This window comes from Sebastes umbrosus, chromosome 20, assembly GCF_015220745.1.
Source record: "Sebastes umbrosus isolate fSebUmb1 chromosome 20, fSebUmb1.pri, whole genome shotgun sequence".
In the NCBI taxonomy this organism is placed as follows: domain Eukaryota; kingdom Metazoa; phylum Chordata; class Actinopteri; order Perciformes; family Sebastidae; genus Sebastes; species Sebastes umbrosus.
The window spans coordinates 1,944,549-1,966,123 of NC_051288.1; the positions used below are offsets into that span (position 1 = coordinate 1,944,549).

The window sequence follows — 21,575 nt, forward strand, 5'->3', positions numbered from 1 at the left end:
GTACACGATACGTTTGGCGTTCAAGTGGTTAAGTCGTGAAGAACACCGCTGCTAAGCAACTGCAATATTAACGTTACTGTCGGTGTCTAGAAGCCACAGAGGCTAGCAGTTTAGCAAGGTAGCAAGTGGGTAACATAATGCAGGAAATGCAAAGACATAATGACAGAGGAGAAAGATGAGGCTGTTGGGAGTATCAACATTTTCCTCAGACATGTTCTAAAATTCCGAAGAAAAACAATATACGACTAAAATTACAATATATTCACTTATTATGCATCGAAAAATGAACTTCCATGAGTTACCTGTAATTCTGGTGTAAATGATAGCATGTGAATACCCTAGTATAGATTATATTAATATTGGTTATATTAGTACCCAGTAGGTCAAAACCCTCGATTGCATATTTCCCATACTGCGACTTGATATAATCTTTCGTCAGACTCTTTTGTTAGAGTTTCTCAGACTCCATCCTTCAGCTTGTAACGCACGTTTGTCCATTACAAATTTGTAGTCTCCAAGTCCAAGATGAGATAACTCTGATGACATCATTATGACATCATAAGGGGTTATTTTCCAGAGCCACAGATTACATTATGCAACTGTTGGTGGAGTGCCCCTTTAAAGCCAGAATGTGGGATTGTAAGAAGGGTTGGAATGTGGTTTTAGGCCATAAAAGATTTCTAATTAAAATAAGGTCAGAGGTCAGAGGTCAGGGGTCAGTTACAGAGGGAGGAAGTATGAATAATTATTTTTCTGACCTTTAGACTGAGCTGTAAATGTGGTCAAAAAATCTGCTACACTGGGTATTTCAGTTGCTATTATGTCAGTAGGTGCTGTTGGCTGGTGGTATTGATATTGGCCAACACACACACACACACACACACACACTTGCTGGTACTTTGCTACTCAACAGTCCTTGTCATTGTGTGTCGCTCTCCCTCTCTTTCCTCTCTCATTATTTCCTCTCCAATACACCGCTCCCTGTCAATGCACGCTCACACTCACAAACACGTTGCTTTCTGTGTGCGTGCAGCAGTCACTTACTTCTGGTCATGCCAGCTTTTTGTAAACAGAATCCTATGCGGGAATCCAATTTAATGGCCTGTGTTGCAGTTGCTCCTCACACGGGAAACAGGAATGTGTTTGTCGGCGGCTCGTGTATCAGGAAAACTAAAAGGTCATTGAAAAAAAGGATGAAGACGGCGTTGGCTCTAATTGTTCAGGGGGCAGCATTGCTGCATCGGCGGGGGCGGACGCGGTGGGTTGTGTTCATTGTCTTGGCTCGGGCGATCGGCTCTGCCCGCCGGTTGCATAAGCAGTCTGGGATTTAGTCGGCTGCGGCCCCCTGGTCGCCGCTGTGTTTCCGCAGAGTGTTAAACCTGGTGGCACAGTGTTGAGAGAGGAGGAGGAGGGGGAGAAGGAAGGGAGGGCTGGATGTGTGCTCACTTGAAAGGAACATTGTGTATTTTGTGTCTGTTTCCAGTATTTAAAAAGCCTGTGTAGAAAGACTGTACAGGTGCAGTCCCGAAGAGGAAAGTAGGATTTTTTATAAAACGGTTGGTTTAAAGCCACACACATCTTTAGACAGATTTTGTTTTATAATTACGAGGGTTTGCAACCAACAATTATTTTCACCATCAGTTAATCTATTGATTGATTTTTTGGATTAATCAGTGATATTTGTTAAAATGTCCAGGACTAGGGAAAAATCGCCGTCACAATAAACCATAGTACAAGTTAACATCTTCAAAATGCTTGTGTGTGTCCACAACCCAGAAATATTCAGTTAACAATGCCGACTAAAAGTCGTTTCTCACCAGTGCAATGTCAAAATCTGCATGCAAATTTTCCACATGATAACTATGCACAACAATTCAGGTGCAAATTATTGTTGCTGTGACAAGATTTGTGCCTCGCATGCAGCGATGTACCAGCTGCAGTGTATGAGGACAGACAACGGAGTCTCCAGTTCACCCGTAAAGGGAGCGTAGCCTATGCTGCGTTCACTGTCTCCAGTTCACCCGTAAAGGGAGCGTAGTCTATGCTGCATTCACTGTCTCCAGTTCACCGTCCGGGAGCATTAATTTAGCAGGTAGCCACTTTCCCAGTAAAAGTCTCCACCGCACATTTAGTTTAGTTTAGCATGTTGTCAGCTGTGTGTCTGCCCGGATCAACGATAGTGATTGCACTACAAACAGTGTGTGTGTTTGTGCTACGTTAGCAGCTGCTAGCATTGCTGGTGGCTCCGTGCTCGCTGTACTCACACACATACGCTCTGTCAGCGCGAGTTTCCAACAGTTGTCGGTGGCATTCTAGCTGTGAACGTAGATGTAGCAGACAGTGTGTGTACAGTTTATTTGTCAGTGAATAAATGCTACGAGGCTACAACTCCTCCGCTCAAGTGAGCTACAGACGGGAGCCAACTTCCTGTATCTGTAACTCCGGTTCCGCCTCTTAAGGTGGACTCTTAAGGTGGACCAGCTTTTCTCCTTCAAGTGACGAGTTTTTCTCAGCTTTTGAATTAATTATTAACATTTCTTTTAACCGTTTTAACCGATAGCGTTATTCGGTTAAAATGCTTAATGTCAGTTAACGGTTAAACGGTTAATTGCATGCATTTTCATCAATGAGGCCCATTGAGTTTCCTCCTAAATAGTGCCAGTGTCCACTCCACACAACTAAAACCTCTCCAGACAGAATGTTTAAGGGGCTAACGTTATAACTACACAATACATAAACTAATCAGACAAATCAGACACCAAATTTGATGCTAACATTAGCGAGTGCATTTCAGCGACATTACCATCTTCATCATATCCCAGCTGCTGGTCCATCTCAAGCCATATATTGTCCTTTATTTGGTTGTTGAGGTAGTCGTCGCAGTGATTAACTCTTCAAAATCTGATGGCTGCTCTTCTAAATCTAAGGAATCCATTGGTAACCATGCCATACTAGCTTGTCGGGAAGAGCACGAAAATAATACTCCAAAGTTACGGTAAATTTTGGCGAAGAAAAACTGGCATGGCCATTTTCAAAGGGGTCCTTTGACCTCTGACCTCCAGATATGTGAATGTAAATGGGTTCTATGGGTACCCACAAGTCTCCCCTTTACAGACATAACGTTCTTGGATGCAGTGACACAAATGGAGTGGTTTTTGAAACTAAAAAGTGTTTTTGAAAACAACCCTGCACCAGTAAAAGCTCCACAGCAGCATGTGGTGAGGAAATATGACCCTGAATATGTTGGGTTCATAATGTCAGGCAGTGATGGCTGAGGGTAAGCTGAATATTTATGTGGGTCATTACACCTGACGGTGGCATAACACATATGTATAGCCCAGTCTGTCATTTATTTGGGAAGGTGGTCCTCGGAAATTGTTCATAAATCAGAAGTGGGCCTCAAGTTACAAAAGGTTGAGAGCCAGTGCTAGGCTATAGGACACAACCAAACAGTACTTTTGACAACAATGTCTAGAAGAACCTGAGCAATTCTCAGCTGTCTAACGTTAGCCTGACATGGTGAATCAAGTAACATCAAGTTAGCAGCTCTAGCATTGCCGGAGGCTTCGTGCTCGCCGCCGCACACGTAGTCTACGTAACTTTAGTGAGTTTCCAACAGACCGTGTGTGTGTGTGTTGGTGGTGAGTCTGAGGTTGTTGGTGGCGTTCTAGCTGTGATCGTAGGTGTAGCAGTGTGTGTACAGTTTATTTGTCGGTGAATAAATGCTACGAAACTACAACTCCTCCACTCCGCTCAAGCGAGCCAGAGACCAGAGACGACTTCCTGTATCCTGCAACTCCGGCTCCGCCTCTTAAGGTGGGCTGTTAAGGTGGACCAGCTTTTCTCCTTAAAGTGACGAGCCGCTCCTCTGAGCCGCTCAGCTTTTTAATTCATTATTAATATTTCTTTTGACCATTTTAACCGATAGTGTTAATCAGTTAAAATGCTTAATGTCGGTTAACGGTCAAACGGTTAATTATTGACATCCCTAATCTGAGTTCTTCATCCTCCACTGTATGCTACCATTAGTTTATTGAAGTATTAAAAGGGTTTTCTTTGATGTAAATGTATTTCATATTATAAATCATGCTACATAGGTTAACTTCTTACCCTTCCTTCTCTTTTGGAGAAATACCTAAAGATTGATTTTTTTTTTCCACCTGGACCTGTAAGCTCTGCCATTTTTTTCCTCTAAAAAAAGAGTTTTCATTTAGAAGAATATTGTTTTACATGTATTCGTGTGAAGGTGCAATATAAATAAAAATGTGGTATAAAGATAAACTGCAGGGTAAATGGATTGTTTACAATGAGTACATCCCAATTATTCTATCTGTCAAATTTTACACCCTGCAAAGGTCCAATCATTGGCTCTGCAGTTGTTTCTACCAAGGATGTGAAATGCTTGTGAAATACAGCTAGTTGTGCATTGAGCAACTTCTATTGTTGACACTGAGCCTATGTGACGCAGCACACACACACACACACAGAGAGAGAGAGTGGGATGGCAGACTTCCTCTCTACATGGAGAGCCGACATTTGTCCTGACCTGATGACTCATTCAGCTACGAGTCTAATCCTGCTTCTATATAAATACAGATGCAGATCTCTTTGTGGTAAACACACACACACACACACACACACTCACTCACACAGGCTGACACACACGTGGATGTTCATCTGACCGGCCAACACAGAGCTGAGAGCATAAAGACAGGTAGGAGAGAGTGTGTGTGATGTCTGTTCTAGACATTAGATCAAGCATCTGGTCTGAATGCTCAACAGTTAATAATGTAGCATCTCTTAAATATTAGCTTATAAATATACATTATTATACGGCTGTGTTGAATACTCGATTCTGATTGGTCAATCACGGCGTTCTGCGGTCTGTAATTTCTGTATAACAGACCGTTGCTATGTTTAACAGACCATTTGTATGTATAACAGACCGTTGCTATGTATAACAGACCGTTTCTATGTATAACAGACCGTTTCTATGTATAACAGGCCGTTTCTATGTATAACAGACCGTTTCTATGGCGCAGCTCTGATGTCGGACTGTAAAATACCGTTTTTATGTCAAAATATTGATTTCTTCAGTAAGTAGCCATGTAATAAGTGGAATAATGTACAGTTAGCGGGTAATTGTTGTGAAAGAATCCCCTTCAGGGTGATGAGAGACCCCTCCGCGAAGTGCAGCATCAGTCAGTTACTTAGTAAGGGATAATGTACAGCGAGCCGATCATCATTGTGAAATAAACCCAGATAGAAGGGGATTCTTACACAACAATGACCCGCTAGCTGTACATTATCCCGCTTATTACACGGCTACTTACTGAAGAAATCAATATTCTGACACAAAAGCGGTCCGCCAGATTTCTGTACATTTGTGATGTCACAAATCTACAATATTTAGACAATTTCACAGTTTTAAACGGAAACATTCTAAATGTGTCCCGGTTTATTTCCTGTTGCAGTGTATGTGAATTTCCCTCAGGATTAATAAAGTTACTATTTATCTATGTGAATGACATCAGCTGGCAGGAAGTAAACATGGACCCAAGCTGTTTTCCAGCAACACAATTCATTGCAATTCCTTTGAAATGCACTAAAACGGATTGTTTCAGACTCAGCGTGAATACAGATAGACAGTATGAGAAAAATAATGTGTTGTTTGAACATTAAAGCATGTAAACATGTTCTAGTAGAAACACAAAATACAAGTGTGAACCTGAAGATGAGCATTACATGTCCCCTTTAAAATAAGTTTTTCTTCACCTGAATTCAACGCGTTTACAATCACAACATAATATTATTACGTGATATAATTTAAGTAAGGGATAATGTACAGCAAGCCGGTCATAGTTGTGAAAGAATCCCCAACAGGGAGATGATGCTCCGAAACGAAGCGGAGGGGTCTCTCATCGCCCTGAAGGGGATTCTTTCACAACAATGACCCACTAGCTGTACATAATCCCGCTTATTACACGGCTACTTACTGAAGAAATCAATATTTTGAAACAAAAACGGTCCTCCAGAGTCTGACATCAGAGCTGTGCCCATAGCAACGGTCTGTTATACATAGCAACGGTCCGTTATACAGAAATTACAGACCGCAGAACGCCGTGATTGACCAATCAGAATCGAGTATTCAACACAGCCGTGTAATAAACGTCAATATCGCAGTCGATCATGTTTATTTAATTGTGGGAAGCCAAAATCGTGATCGTGTTTGATATTGGATTACTTGTGCAGCCCTAGTGTGCACCTAAACATGCTGACTGAAGACGTGGTCGCAGGATATTTGTCATCCGCGCAGAGTAACATAAAAATTTAAATTCTTGTGACACGACTACCCTGAAAGCTAAGACAACAAACATGATCATGATGTCCAACAAGATATCCAGGATTCCTCTGCAGAACCAACACACACACACACACACGCACAGTGTCACACATGTATATCCTGCAGTGCCACAGTAAGCACTTCTGATCCTGGACAGAAACAAATGGCCTTCTCTGTTTACAACTCCCCGCCCTCCCTGCTGCGCATGTGTGCGTGCACATAAGTGTGTGTTTATCGCATGTGTCCTAAAGAGAGAGAGGTACAGTACATCCTCTCTGCGCTGCCATCTATCACCCAAACTGACTCATCCCTCCTCGCCTGCTGGTGTCAACTGCTCTTCCAGTCCGCTTCACACAAAAAATATGACACTCCCACAGAGGAACACAGAGGCCTGTGGAGGGGAGGACAAGGTACTCGCATTAGAGTGTTGGTGACTTAACGTGATGAAGCAGGTTATGACAGCCACTCAGCCCATATAAGAATGTTATTTTCTGCATCCTTGATGGTGGAAAGACATTTAACTCTTTGAAGAATATCCGATAAATGTAATGTGTGCATAGATTGACATGGATATGTGTCAATGATAAAGAAGGTGCTGTAAATAAATACAGCGTGGACAGCAGCCCGAGTGTTACTGGTTCTCCTGTGAATGACGGGAAGGCAGATTCACAAGTGTCTGCTCAGGGATGGAGAGAGGCTGCTTTCCAGAACTTCAGGTTATGTAATGTGTGTGTGCGTGTGTGCATGTGTGCATGTGCAAACTCCTGTATTTCATCCACATGTGCTTGGATCTACAGAGTGAGGGTCAGGACTTGCCAGGTATCGCTGCTCAGGAAGAAAAAAAAGAAAAGCAATCACTAAGAATAATCACACTGCAGCAAGGAATGGATCTGCTAGAAAGGACTGGTATTGGCTCTGTGTGTGTGTGTGTGTGTGACTCAGCTCACAGCTCAGCTCTAGCATTGCCCTTGGCGAGTAGCATTTAGAATTACTTAAGCCTTCACTGCAGATAATTAGCATTTTCAGTGACGATCAGGCTGCAGATCAGAGCAGCAGATCTGTGAGTTGCATCATGGAAGGCTTGTTGTCCGTCGCCGACCTTCAAAACCAGCAGAAATCTCACAAACACACACTCCTATTTATATCCCAGCACACCTATAAGTTGTGTGTTTGATGGAGCTGCCTGCCCTCCACACTCTGGACACAATGAATGGGACTAACCAGGCCAAACAGGGCATCGTGTAAACACACCTGTAATCTCATTTTAATTAATTTTTTTTAAATTCTTGTTATTCCTCTTTTTTCAAACATAGCATAACAAACATAACAAACAACACCGGTGCCATAATACAAAAAAATGATATCTTACATTTAACATTTAATAATATGTACATACATATATACACACATACACATCGCTTCTCACTCCCACACAGAAACAGGTCCAGCCTTCCTCCCACCCAGAGAAAAAAATGATAAAAAAATAATTATTTAATTCATTATTTAAAATTTAAGCTAATAAATACTACAATAATATAATTCATGGTAGTAAAAAAGAAACCTTAAATAAATTTAATAATTAATTTAATGTATTTAAAAAAAACAGCACATAGAAAATAAGAATTAGTAATTAAAATACCATAATATCATTTTAATTCTTTAAAGAAAAGACATTTTGATCCTGTTAGTGACGCCAAATATGTAGCTGAAAAATCAGACTCAGGAGAGAGAAGTTGATGGAGATGCAAAATACCCTTTATTTGCATAAAAGATCTGAGCCTTGCGTCTCTGCTGTCAACACAAGAACTGATTTGTATTTTCGAGCACATCAGTATATCAAACATAACACACACCCTTGCTTGAAGTAATGATTAATCCCCTTCTGACAGCTTTTTCCCTTAATTCCCCGATCTGGCCTGTTCTGGTCTAATACAAATAGAAACAAGATACCTCAGTATCAAAGTCTAATGTCATGCTGACTGTTCCTGCACTTTCCCGAGGTCAGGTCACTATCACTGTCAGAATGATTCGACATTAACCCTTCTATGACAACATATTATACTGTAGTTATATATGTGTAGCTTTACAATGATTAACATAGGCCTGTAGCAGCCTTACTGCCTGTAGCAGTTTTCCACCACACATGTCAAATGTCCAGTCTATTTCACACATTTACATCACATCAATACATTTAATTATGTTCATTTATTTAGTAGCATTTTATTTATCTTTTTACATTTTGCAACCTTTATGATATAATAATAATATAATGATGATTATTTATAATTATATGTGTAATTATAATGTGATTTTTATTAGGCATATTTATTGTTTTTACAGCATTGTTGTAGGTTTATTGCATATTAATTACATGAAGGTATATATAAATATTTTAATCTATTATAAAATATTCTAATTCACTACAATTATAAAACAACAACAATAATACTAATAAATACATTTTACAATAATAATGATAAATATAAGAATAAGAATAAAAATGAGCTTCATACGTCAAGTTAAAAATGTGTGTCCTCCTCTCTCATTTTCTGTACAGTGACACCAGCTGTTAGCTGCTCCTGTCCCACCTGAGCGTCCGTTCCCCAGTGTTTCCTCACGGTCCGTCCCCTAAAGCAGACCCTAGCATGAGTTCCTCTCCGCTGGTGTCTCGAGCCAACATGGACATCCTGGACGAGCTGCAGCTGATCGCAGCCCAGAACCTGGAGAGGCTGGAGGTCAACAAGTACTACGAGGTGATCAGGGAGCTGGGCAAGGGCACCTACGGCAAGGTGGACCTGGTCATCCACAAGATCAGAGGTGAGGGGACACCAACACACACGTACACACAAACAATATCCTGCTGCACAAAAAATAAAAACACAAAAGACTATGTGGTTATTTTTTTTCCATTTCGCCCCATAAGGTACAAAAATGGCCCTGAAGTTCCTGAAGAAGAAGACGACCAAGCTGAAGTCGTTCCTGCGGGAGTACAGCATCTCCCTCTACCTGTCTCCCTGTCCTTTCATCATCAACATGTTCGGCATCGCCTTCGAGACGGACGACTACTATGTGTTTGCACAGGAGTACGCTCTGGCAGGGGACCTCTTCGATATCATTCCTCCACAGGTGCTCCATCTTAGTTTTTATTTATTCTGGTTATTGCCTCTTTGCATCATTGATTTTCATTCCTTTAGCAAAAACATCCACCTCGACAAGTTCTTCAGAAGTTCAAACACAGCTGGGTGTTAGATCATCAGATCAGTGAGGAAGTCAGCCAGTACAGTGATGCATATTTAATTGTTGTATATACCGTATGTATTAGGGGTGGGGAAAAAAACGATTTACCTACTATATGTATCGCAATTTTTTTTTTTTTACCATTTTGAAATCGATTTTTTAATGCCAGAATCGATATATTTGCTTCATCTGAGTCTATGTGGAGGTAGAAGGAAGTTACCGCTTTTATTGTTGTAGTCTGAGTAACGTGACGTCATATCCATTCCGTATCCGTCAACCAAAACAAACCTCAGGAAGTATAAAACGTTGGAGGGTCAGCGTGGATACGACCTGCACCCTCCCATGTTAAATCCAGCATGGTAAACCCTACACATCCAGTAAGGGATGGAAACATACATTATAAAGTAGTCATTTTACGTGTTATTTTCTTTTTTTCTCGTAAAGTTTTGACTTTATTCTGGAAATCTCAGATGTTTTTTCCCTCAATGTGGCCCTAATATTCCGTGGTACATTTGCACTTCAGCCCTCACTGCATTAGACTTATATACTATGTTATTATTATTATAAGACTATAAGCTGTGCTACCTTCATCACAATGCTCAAATGTTTTGCGGCTCCAGAAAGATTTTGTTTTTAATTTTTTTTGCCTAAAATGGCTATTTTGATAGTAAAGGTTGCTGACCCCTGGTCTAGTGTTAAAAAAGTTTTAAAACATCGCAATAAATCGTAATATTGAATCGCAATATTTTTAGAATCGTAATACTTAAAAATCGCAATACATATCAAATCAGCACCCAAGCATTGTGATAGTATTGAATCAGGAGATAGGTGAATCGTCCCGGCTCTAGTATGTATTGTGTGTTACATTCTGATTGTCCGTTCTTCCAGGTTGGTCTTCCAGAGGCGGTGGCAAAGCGCTGTGTGCACCAAGTAGCCATCGCTCTAGACTACCTGCACTGTAAGAAGCTGGTCCACCGGGACATCAAGCCTGAAAACATCCTCATTTTTGACCGAGAGTGCCGCAAGGTCAAGCTGTCAGATTTCGGCATGACCCGCCGAGCTGGCTCGCCTGTGAAAAGAGTGAGTACCGTTTCAGTCTGTGACCTCTAAAGTTCTGTCTTGTGTCGACCACGGCGTTGACCCGTTGAGTTCCCCCCCCCGCAGGTGAGCGGGACCATACCCTACACGGCCCCGGAGCTCTGCGACGTGTCCCGCCACGAGGGTTTCTGCGTGGACTACAGCACTGACGTCTGGGCCTTCGGCGTGCTGCTCTTCTGCATGCTGACCGGCAACTTCCCCTGGGAGAAGGCGCTGCCCTCCGACTCCTTCTACCAGGAGTTCATCCGCTGGCAGAGGAGGAGGACGAACACGGTGCCGTCCCAGTGGAGGCGCTTCACCGAGCAGGCCCTCCGCATGTTCCGCCGGCTGCTCTCTGTGGAGCAGGACCGCCGCTGCTCCGTTAAAGAGGTCTTCGGGTACTTCAGCCACTCCTGGATGCTGGACGCAGAGAACAACAACAACAACGGCAACGGTAACGTTAACGCTGGATGTGGAGAGAGGGTTGGCGGCGGAGGAGGAGGAGGAGGCGGTGGAGGTGGAGGAGGAGGAGGAGGGGTGCGGGGAGAGGTGGACGGCACTATCTCGTCATCTTCATCCGGGGAGGAAGACGAGGAGCTCCTTGTTGAGAGGATGAAGCAGCAGACTTTATCTCCTCTCTCCCCGCTCTCCCCTCTCTCTCCCATGTCTCCGGTGGCGGTGGAGAGGGGGAGCGGTGGCGGCGGGGCTAAGGGCGGGATGATGGAACCGAACGGCGGACACCATTTCGTGTCCGTCTCCACCAACAGCTCCGTGTCGTCCACCAACAGTTACGACCGAATGCCGCGAGAGAACAGTTCACCCGGTGGCCGCATGCTGGTGGCCACGCCCATCGAAATCTGCGTCTGAGAGCGTCAGAACGTTGTCACGGACTCGCTGGTACACACTTTTATACCTCTCATCCAACCACGTAGATGTGCATGCATGGAAAAAGAAGACAATGAGTACTAACACGTATCCTGTTCTAAACATCTTTGGAGAGGAAGAGCACACAGAAGTCTTAACAGAGAGTATTCGTAGAATGAATACATTCCTCATACGGTCTGGAGTTCAAAGACTCTGTGAGAAGCCCCCATTTACACTTTGAGTTCAATGACGTGCAAATTTCATGAAACCCAGAGGAAAAGTGAAAAATTGCTTCCGTTAGAGATTCTGTCACTAAAAACCATCCGAAAGACCAAAATGTATTTCTTAAAGCAATACTTCCAGCAAAAAAAAAGCAAATGGAGACACAGAAGTGTCGGAGTGCTGTGTGATCTCTTCAGGACGGGACCGCGGGACGCCGCGGGACAGAGGATTTGTATTTTTGAAGAAGACTAAAACAGTTCATGAAATACCTTGTAAGCTAAAAACGAGCGCGCGGCAGTTTTAAATGTTTCACGTGTAACAAAAATGTGAAAGTGTGAGCGTGTGTTGTCGTGTGTATTACTGTGTGTTTGAATCCAGAAGAGGTGGATTGATTTTGCTTTGAGAATTTTATTATTTATTTGAATCTAAAAACTATTTTTTCTATTGTTTTTTTTGTAAAGCAGCTTTCTTTGTTTTTCGTTTGTTGTGTTTCGGTGTTCCATTCGGTTGGCTGCTGTACATATCCGTATGAATCATGTATGAGGTTTGGCCAAAGGTTCTCAGACAGAATATAAAACCATGTTCATGAGTGACAGACTAGACTGAGAGAAGGGTTATGATGTCTGTTCTTCATGTCAAACATATCTACTTCACTGTTGGAAGACGATTTTCTACTCACTCTCCAAGTTCTGTTTGTATAGCTTCTCTTTTCTTTGAAACGTTTCGCAAAAAAAAAGTTCAGTTTGTATTGCTCATGTTTTCTCCGAAACTTTTAGCAAAAATGTTATTGTCTGAAAAGAAAAGAGAAATGTTCACTTTAGCATTTTCAATTCAATCTGATGATGGAAAAAAAAAAAAGATGTTAAAGAGTCACCTTTTATAAATTGCATGAGGAGTAGCTCAAACTTACCTTTACGAAGAATTTGAACCGGCTTTACAAAAAAAAAATACGGGAAAAAAAGGATAAAAAGAAATGTAAAATGTTGTGATGTGGAATTTTTCGCCGTAGCACAATTTCTTGCATTATGTCCCTGAGTGAATATTGCCGTCATGATCTCCTGAGACATCCTAGGGCTAAAAAATCTGTTGAATTAGTTTCTATTCAGTGTGTTGTATTTGTATTGCTATTAATGCCGTGTACTCATCTCACCACCATCGGGAACAGAAAAAAAAGCAAAGCATGACGACATAGAGCGAGAGGCTTGAATTTAAACCACCGGTAGGGAATTCAATAATGTCATTTTTGCGTCTAAATTGCCACCTTTAGTGGCGTAGATGGGTTTTTTCTACCAAATTAAAATGAACAGAGAAAAATCCATTCCTTTCTTTGACTCAATATAAATAATTTGAAGGGAAAAAAAATGGCTCATGCATAGGAATGGACGTTTTGTGTGTTGCTTTCCAGACATAAATCTGCATGAACTTGTATGTGCTAAAGCTCTGTTGTGAAAACCTGCTCAGTGTTTCTCCTGTCACAAGCTGTAGTACTCCGTAGATGTAGGATAGCTGCGAACAACATGTTTCTTTATCTGGTGAGGGTCAGTAGCCTCGGCTCGGATCCGCCTGACCGAGGATCAGCTGAACTCGGTTCGAGCCGTTTGGATCGTGTTCATCGAAGCTGCTCCCGGATCAGCGAGCGAGTATGCAAATTACTACATCTTGTGACAATCTCTGACCTCATTGGCAGCCTTCTGACTCAGAACAAAGGACAGTCCTGATACGGACACTGTAGCCGTGCTGTTTCCTATAGCAGGCTTCTCTCCATCGGCGAGCTGCGAGCTGCGCCGCCTCCGCAGCGTTTACTGTGTGAGCCCCAGCACAGCACATTCACTGGGGCGGGGACGGGGTGGTATCACATGACTATATGAAGACGAGATTACACACGCCTGTACATTACCTCATCATGTCATTCTTTCTCTCCCAGAATCTACAGTGGACCTACAGTGTGTCAAACGTCCATCCTAATAAATAAATAGTCTCATTATAGAGAGGCGAAGTCCCGCCCCTTCCTGTGGACCACCATGGGACCTTATTTCAGACAAAATATGAACGGCAGTCAACGGAGAGAGATAAATATTTTTTTGATCTACTCCGTGAATCACACAGATGATGTTTGGATGACATGGTAGCTTCAGAGAGAGAGACGTCACTACCACACTTAAGGGTGTGTCGTCTTTCTAATGATGTATTTCACAGTCTGATAACGACAAACGGAGACGTTCTTGACTTACAAAATGATGTTTTGAATTGACAACAACATAGGCCCTATGTGTGATTCATGGAGAAATTCAAAAGGGATGAAAATAATATTCATCTCTCTCCGTTGACTACCGTTCATATTTTTTCTGAAATAAGGTCCCATGGTGGTCCACCGGAAGGGGCGGGACTTAGCTTCTCTATAAGTCAAGTGAAAATGTGCCAGTGGCTGGACTAAGGGCTGGCTGGTGAACGCCTCTAGGGCTGACACTTTTTGAAAAAAATAAATGAGAATTAACATGGAATTTGTTCAGATTCTATGGAACACAACCCACATAGTTTAATCATAACAATACGCTGACATTGTGTTCTTTTTCTGTGCCTCCACTAATTGAGTGAGCATCAACAACAACAACAACAACAACATTTGACTTCAGATTAGTTGTCGTGGTAATAATGCTAACACGAGCATCTGTGTTCTCGGCAGTAAACAGCTTCACCTTTATCTACCAGGTTTTCCATCTGTGGTGTCATTTCCAAAATGCTTCCACACATTACTTCTCATGGTTATCTGTTCAGCACAGCTTCTCGTTTCCTCCATGTTGTGTTAGCAAAGACAACAACGACTGTGTAGTTAACTGATACAGAGTAGATCAGAGTCACAGTGCATTTGACATTCGTGTTCATACACAGAGAATTTTGAATTCAGTCAAATCATCAAAGATTGAATATTAATTTTCTTTATCGTGTTCAAAAGGTAGTTCAAATTTCAGATAAAAAATGACAGCCCTAGTGGCCAGAATAGAGATCAAAACCTGGCCACCCCATTGGCCATCACCTTCCCTCAGATAGCTAACCAACTGCTTCACATGTTGTGCAGGAGTTACTGTATATTAAAGGTGCCCTGTGGAGTTTTCATGAAAACAAACATGATGTGGTACAGTGCTGCTTTTCTTGTGTTAGTGCCACTAATTGTCAGCTTAAAAAACCGATGACAGGAAGTGTGTTGTGCTACTCGCGTTTGTGCACCAATTGTGCATCCTTTACGCACTTTGCTCATAGGCTACTACCCTTACCAAAAAGAAGTTTATTCAAGTGTGCTATTAGTGTACTTCTTTAAAACTTAAAATAAGAGTATACTTATACTTTTTATGTACTTATCAGAAATATACTTAACAAAAGTATACTTAAGTATCAAACTGACAAGTATACAGAAAAGTCTAAGTATACTTGGCTTATACTTGTACTTAATCTTTTCATCAAGTTAGTTAGTAAGTGAGTTACTTAACTCGTAGTTTACTGAGTATACTTTAAAGTGTACTTTCATAAAATATAAAGTTGGCTACAAATATATACAAGTATACTTGCAGTATAAAAAGTATTAAACTAGTAGTCTAGAAGAGAGTATACTTTAAAGTGCACCTTCATGAAGTAAAAAGTGGGCCACAAGTATAAAACTAGTATACTATCGGTACAATACTTACACTTAATGTATACTTTTATAAACTAAAAAGTGGGCCAATTTAGTCCAATATTAAAGCAGTACACTTACAAGTATACTACTAGTACATTGATATTAGTATACTTACTACATTAAGTATACTCGGAAAATATATACTTGAACTTTATTTAAGTATACTTCATAAATAAACTTGAAGTGTACTGCTCTTTGGTAAAGGTAGTCCAAAAACTCCACAGGTACCTTTAACTTGACAGAGTTGCGTATGCTCTGTATTTCAGTGTGTTCTGAAATCCTTACTTACTTTTATACTTCAAGCTTTTGGCTGGTTTCATCATTACTTCGGCCCACTAGAGTAGAGGGCTCATTTTAGTCCAATTTCGGTCACGAGCAAACATCTTCTACCATCAGCTAAACGGTTTAGAGCAGCCCGTTAAAACAGAAGATAAAGACAGGGATTTGTGTGTAACAGTGATTTCATCTGTTCGGCTCCACCACTGAAATAACAATAAGACAACAGCATGTTAGAGTGGATCTTTAGTGGTGTGTTAGGATCAGGTCCAGTATCCGCTGCAGCTGAGGACACCTGACCCGGGAGGAAGGATGAGTCAAACCGAACTAGACATTAAAGGGAACCACGAGTCACTTTCCCTTTTCTTCTCTGCGACAAGGCTGAATGGGTCGCTGCTGCCACCTCGGCTCATCCATAACGTAATAATGTGTTGTTGTGACGGAGTTCCAGTGTCTTTCTGTACAGTGACTTATTTCAAAAGCATCATGATTTTGGTGGAGTTTTAGTGAGTAGACACACAGCACTAGAACTCGTATCCGGTTCTGTCTTTGCAATACAACTGTCTTCCTGTAAACTGAGATTTAGTCAATAAAATGAGAATTCTTGTTGGAGTGATCTTTGGATTTTAATTCATCTTGATTTATTAAACCAAATCACGGAATTCAATAAAAATGTCTCATATCTGATCCTCTTAATCTTCCGGTGAGCTAAATGCCGCCCCGTCACTACTGTCATCTTTATATTACAATCCCAGCCCTTCCCTACACCCCATCTTACACAGTTTAACAAAAAAGGGGCATTATTTACTATGTCAGTTTTAGGTTGTCAGCTCGTTGTTTTCTGTCATTATTGATATCCGTCCGTTTACATGTGTCCATGTCCACTCTTGAACGCTTTTTGTTGTCTACTTATACCCTATATGCTTATTATTTTATTATTTTTTTTTTTGAAGTAATATGGTTTGACTAAGATTATGATTATCACTTTTCTTTTCCTTCATTGGCTATTAATAAAAAAAAAAAATGAAAAAGTGAATTTAGACCTCCAAAAACCCCCCAGAAAAGATTAATTTTAAAGCAGCAGTAGGCAGTATATTTTTGGCATCACTGGGCAAAAATCCCATAATAACCTTTCAGCATATTGTAATTCAAGTGTTCTGAGAGAAAACTAGACTTCTGCTCCTCCTCATGGCTCTGTTTTCAGGCTTTAAAATATCTATTCTGTGACGGGAGACTTTGACCAATCACAGGTCATTTCAGAGAGAGAGAGTGTTCCTATTGGTTGTGCTCCGGCTGGTGGGGCGGTGCTTGGTATTTTCTCAACTGATCTCAACATGGCTGCCGGATCACAAACGTTCTCATTTTACAGCTAAACAGTACACTACAAGATGATTCTGAGAACATCTGAGGAGAGAAATAGACATTACAGTAACAGAATATTGATTCATATTTGATCAGCGCTGCCTAGTTTGACCGTTTGGTCGGAGTTAGCAAGTGATTGACAGCTGGCTCTCATAGAAGGCACCTGGACGGCAGAATCCAGATCAGCTCTGACTGCTTGTTTTCCTCCGATCTGTGAAATCTTGCAGATACCGTTGGGAGCACCGGAGGACACTGGAGGAACATGATTTTCCAGATTACCTGTCTCATGCACTACTGTCAGGATATAGTGAACGTTTCATAAAAATAATATATTAATTATATTGCTCCATTTCTACCCACTGCAGCTAATAAAAATACTTATAGAGCCACTTTAAATATAATTACTAGTATAATAGTTTTAATAAACTGTTGAATTATTTCATAATTCATATACATATATGCATTACTATTCATATTTTAAGTTTTTCCATTTTGCCTTATTCATTTCTTAGTCATTTCTATTCAACATTAAACAATATTATCAGAAAATCTATTTAAAAATATTTTCATCAAATGAAGAAAATTGCCACCAGTCACCCAAAAACACAAATCTCACAGAAAACCACAATGTTGAACAAAATATTTATTTTTGACAATTACATGACCTCTGATGCTCCGAGAGGTGGGCAAGACGGTACAAAAAGAAACCATAAAATAAAGACCATGAAAAAAGTGACATGAGTTGGCAGTCCTAGTCCCCATGTTAAACCTAAAAACACCATAGCACAGACACACACACACACATGGAGGAGGAGGAGGAGGAGGAGGAGGAGGAGGAGGCGTTGGAATGTGATGAGTAGTGTGTACCAGGACAGACAAGTTTGCATCTGATATGATCACATCCTGCTACATGTATCGGTCCTCCAGTCAATGCAGGGTTAACACAACAAGCTCAAAAAACAGAAAACAAAAATCACAAAATTAAATGTAAATCATTAGAATATCTGAGATCCAGCCCTGAGATTAACACAGACTTTTTATTATTAAAACCAAACATTTTGTAAGAATAAAACATATTCCAAAATCTGTATTTGGTACAATGCGAACAAGGGCCTTTAATTGATAACTATAGCAGAGAAAAATTAAATACACAAAACATAAGCATGGCACAAATGAAATAGGCCTGGTGCTCCGGGATAAGGAGTTGTGTGTGTGTGTTGTGTCCTGCTGCTGCTGCTGGTGAGACACCAAGCAGAGCCGACCCAGTGTGGATGACCGTTAACAAGGAGCCGTGGAGCTCACACTCTGGTCTCAGGCAGCACAATGCTGCCCCTGATGGCGCTATGCAGAAGAACACAGAGACATTACACCAACACTGACCACATAGAGACTTCTCTCCAAAACAAACAGGCCGGCTGACAGACCAAAGCCCTGACCTCAGCACCTGATTCAACAAGTACTCATACTAATCTCATACACGGTTAACACAAGTCCCACAGAGACTCGGTATGTACCTGCGTGGTGGAAAGGATTCATTAGGAATCGGCCTACCGTGCCCCCTCCCAGGTATCAAGAACAATGAAGTCCGCAGCAGAAAAAGTTGCATGCAAGCTGCCTTCAGTCATCAAGATATCCAAAGAAAGGTGATGTACATCCACTGATTTGTCATAGCTAGTGAGAAAACTGTATATACCTCTTGTACATCAGATAAGGCTTTTTTCAGAAAGATTCTGGTGGAAATTCACCGTTTAGGCCCAAGTCAAGAAAAGAAAAATCGCAGAAGAACACGATCAGGAATCTTTCCTGAATCATTTCTATTCAAATTGAGATTAATAATAGAAACCAAAGATTCTCAATGTCAGCATAGAAATCTGCAAACACACATCCTTTGTAAACTTGAGTGACCCAGGTGAAGCCGAGTGTTCTTTTGCTGAAGGTACACTCAAAGCAATGTGAATACTGCGCTGCAAAATTCAGAAAATTAAATCTTTTTTTTTGCAGCTCCGGGGAGAAATCCAAGTAAACAGCAGATGACTCGCATTTAAAAAGGAATCCCTTTACTTCTTCATTTATTATCTCCTTACAGGACTCCAAAGAAATCGCCTTGAAATTCCATTAAGATAGCAACTGATTTACGGGCACGTTTAAATTCTCCGAGCCTAAAGTGGGAGGCCAAAGTGCTTTAAACCAAATCAAAATCACAAGGTCTCATCCTCACGGCTGGATGACCTGTGAACCTCAGAGAGCTGCACGGGTGAATCTGAAGGAAGGAAGGTAATACTGCAGCCGGAGCAGAAGACCAGACATGTTCAGTGTCACTCCAAAGTGCTTTCTGCAAAAAACCCTCACATGGGGAGAATACATTCAAACACACACGGTTCAGTCCTCTAGATAACATCAACTGGGCCCAACAGTTAGTGCAAGCGTTGTTCGGGTGGATTAGAGACTTGCCTTTTGCGAGGTGTTCTGTTTCTTATGGAACCCTGTTGTGTTGACAGCATCCAGTCAGGTTGTTCTGGGAGAGTCCCATCTCAACAGATCTCCTTGACTGGCTTCATATCTCAACATTGATTACTAATAACTTAAAAACACACAATCAAACCTCTCTGATAACTGCTAAAGAAGCCAATAAGGAAACTCCGGGAATAAATAAACCAAATATAATCTAATACTTTACAAAATCTTTAAAAAATTAAATATCTTTGATTGTTATTCATATTTAATCCAGGAACAAAACAAATCCATATAAATAACTACAGAGTGAAAACACGAATGATAAATTCAGCATATTACTTTGTGTCCCCAGTCTGAGGGTGTTGTTGGCGTCCGTTGTCTCGAGTACCGTCAGACTGGACCGAGCGAGGTTTCGGCGACCGGGTGCCTCCGGCCAGCGTCAGGGGCGTCGGGGGTTAACAGTGCAGTTGAAGAGCAGAGGGTGAAGTTAAGGTTTACGGGTGCTAGCTGTCAGTCAGAAGAACCCTGGTCCACAGTTGCCATGGTTACCAGCAGAAGGGGAAGGAGAGCCCCTGCAGAATGTTGCATGTGAATGTCTGGATGAATAAAAAGAAAAAACATATTTCAAAGTGATGAATTCATCTGAACACATTTCTTCTTGTTCTGGAGGAGAAAGCGCTGCCTCGGCTCGAATACTTGCTGATTAAAAAAATAAAAAGACACTATGGCACATATTTATTTCTGTAATGACCAGCTGCAGTCACCGCAACCATCGGCAAACAGAATAAAGAGACAGAGGCTGCGGTCGAAAAGTAAAGAAATGACGTCCCAATGTCTTTTCTTAACCGCTTATCCTTGACCTCGATGGAAAACGTCATGAGGTCAAGGAAAGATGAGAAGGAGGATTCAGAAGGAGTTAGGAAAAGACAACCGTGGTGTTCAGAGAATCCGACTGCTCCGTAATTATGATGCGACGGCAGGTGTAAGTGATGCGGGTCTGCTGTGGTGAAACTACAATGTTCTGAAGATGGACTACAAATTGCGCTGCTCCCCCCGTGCGTTGTTAAATAGCTTTCAGTGACAGACTGCTTCACCTGCACCCTGCTATGACAGGGCCTATAGCAATTTAGCATTGCACTTCCATAAAGTTCAAAAGCATGGTCAAACTGAAGCAGCTGAGGCTGAGAAATCCTGACTTTGAGTCTCTACTAGGGCTGGGACGATTTACCTGTCTCCCGATTCAACTCTATCACGATACTTGGGTGCCGATTCGATATGTATTGCGATTTTTAGGTATTGTGTTTGATATTACAATTTATTGCGATTTTTTTTTTAACACTAGACCATGGGAAAAAGTTGAATCATACACTTCTAGGGACTTTTATCTTGGAAAATATCTAAATGAATCCAGTAAAAATGGTTGATTTTCAGCATGTATGTATAATTAACCGTTTAACCGACATTAAGCATTTTAACCGATTAACGCCATCGGTTAAAAGAAAAGTTAATATTTAACTCAAAAGCTGAGCGGCTCAGAGGAGCGGCTCGTCACTTTAAGGAGAAAAGCTGGTCCACCTTAACAGCCCACCTTAAGAGGCGGAGCCGGAGTTACAGGATACAGGAAGTCGGCTCTGGTCTCTGGCTCGCTTGAGCGGAGGAGTTGTAGTTTTGTAGCATTTATTCATCGACAAACTGTACACACACTGCTACACCTACGTTCACAACTAGAACGCCACCAACAACCTCACACTCACCACCAACACACACACATACGGTCTGTTGGAAACTCGCTAAAGTTCCATAGACGTAGTTACGCTAAAGTTACGTAGACTACGTGTGGCGGCGGCGAGCACGAAGCCTCCGGCAATGCTAGAGCTGCTAACGTAGCACAAATACACACACTGTTTGTTGGACACTCGTTAAAGTTACGCCGGACAGACACACAGCTGACAACCTGCTAAACTAAACTAAATGTGCGGTGGAGACTTTTACTGGGAAAGTGGCTGCATCTTGACACTACACGCAGCATCGTAGCTGCTAAGTTAACGCTCCCGGACGGTGAACTGGGGA

At 41.5% G+C, this 21,575-nt stretch overlaps 2 protein-coding genes and 1 long non-coding RNA gene across 8 annotated transcripts in view; 2 read left to right on the forward strand and 1 right to left on the reverse strand.

Annotated features, from left to right (window-relative positions):
- bsk146 (brain specific kinase 146) overlaps positions 1-16,305 on the forward strand; it is a 20,078-nt gene extending 3,773 nt beyond the window's left edge. The window contains exons 2-5 of the mRNA XM_037755518.1: positions 8,901-9,160; positions 9,267-9,469; positions 10,469-10,660; positions 10,745-16,305. Of these exons, the coding sequence (XP_037611446.1) occupies positions 8,989-9,160; positions 9,267-9,469; positions 10,469-10,660; positions 10,745-11,524 (1,347 nt within the window). The 5' untranslated portion in view covers positions 8,901-8,988 and the 3' untranslated portion in view covers positions 11,525-16,305. The remainder of the gene's footprint in view (positions 1-8,900; positions 9,161-9,266; positions 9,470-10,468; positions 10,661-10,744) is intronic.
- On the forward strand, positions 4,018-18,018 carry LOC119479671. Its single transcript, XR_005204733.1, has 2 exons — positions 4,018-4,665; positions 17,873-18,018. It is a non-coding gene; the product is annotated as an uncharacterized LOC119479671 (long non-coding RNA).
- Positions 17,680-21,575, reverse strand: part of si:dkey-94l16.4 (retinoic acid-induced protein 1) — an 11,493-nt gene continuing 7,597 nt past the window's right edge. For all 6 annotated transcript variants that reach the window (XM_037755513.1, XM_037755516.1, XM_037755514.1 and 3 more), the window contains one exon: positions 17,680-20,101. The gene's annotated coding sequence lies outside the window, so the exon portion shown is untranslated. The remainder of the gene's footprint in view (positions 20,102-21,575) is intronic.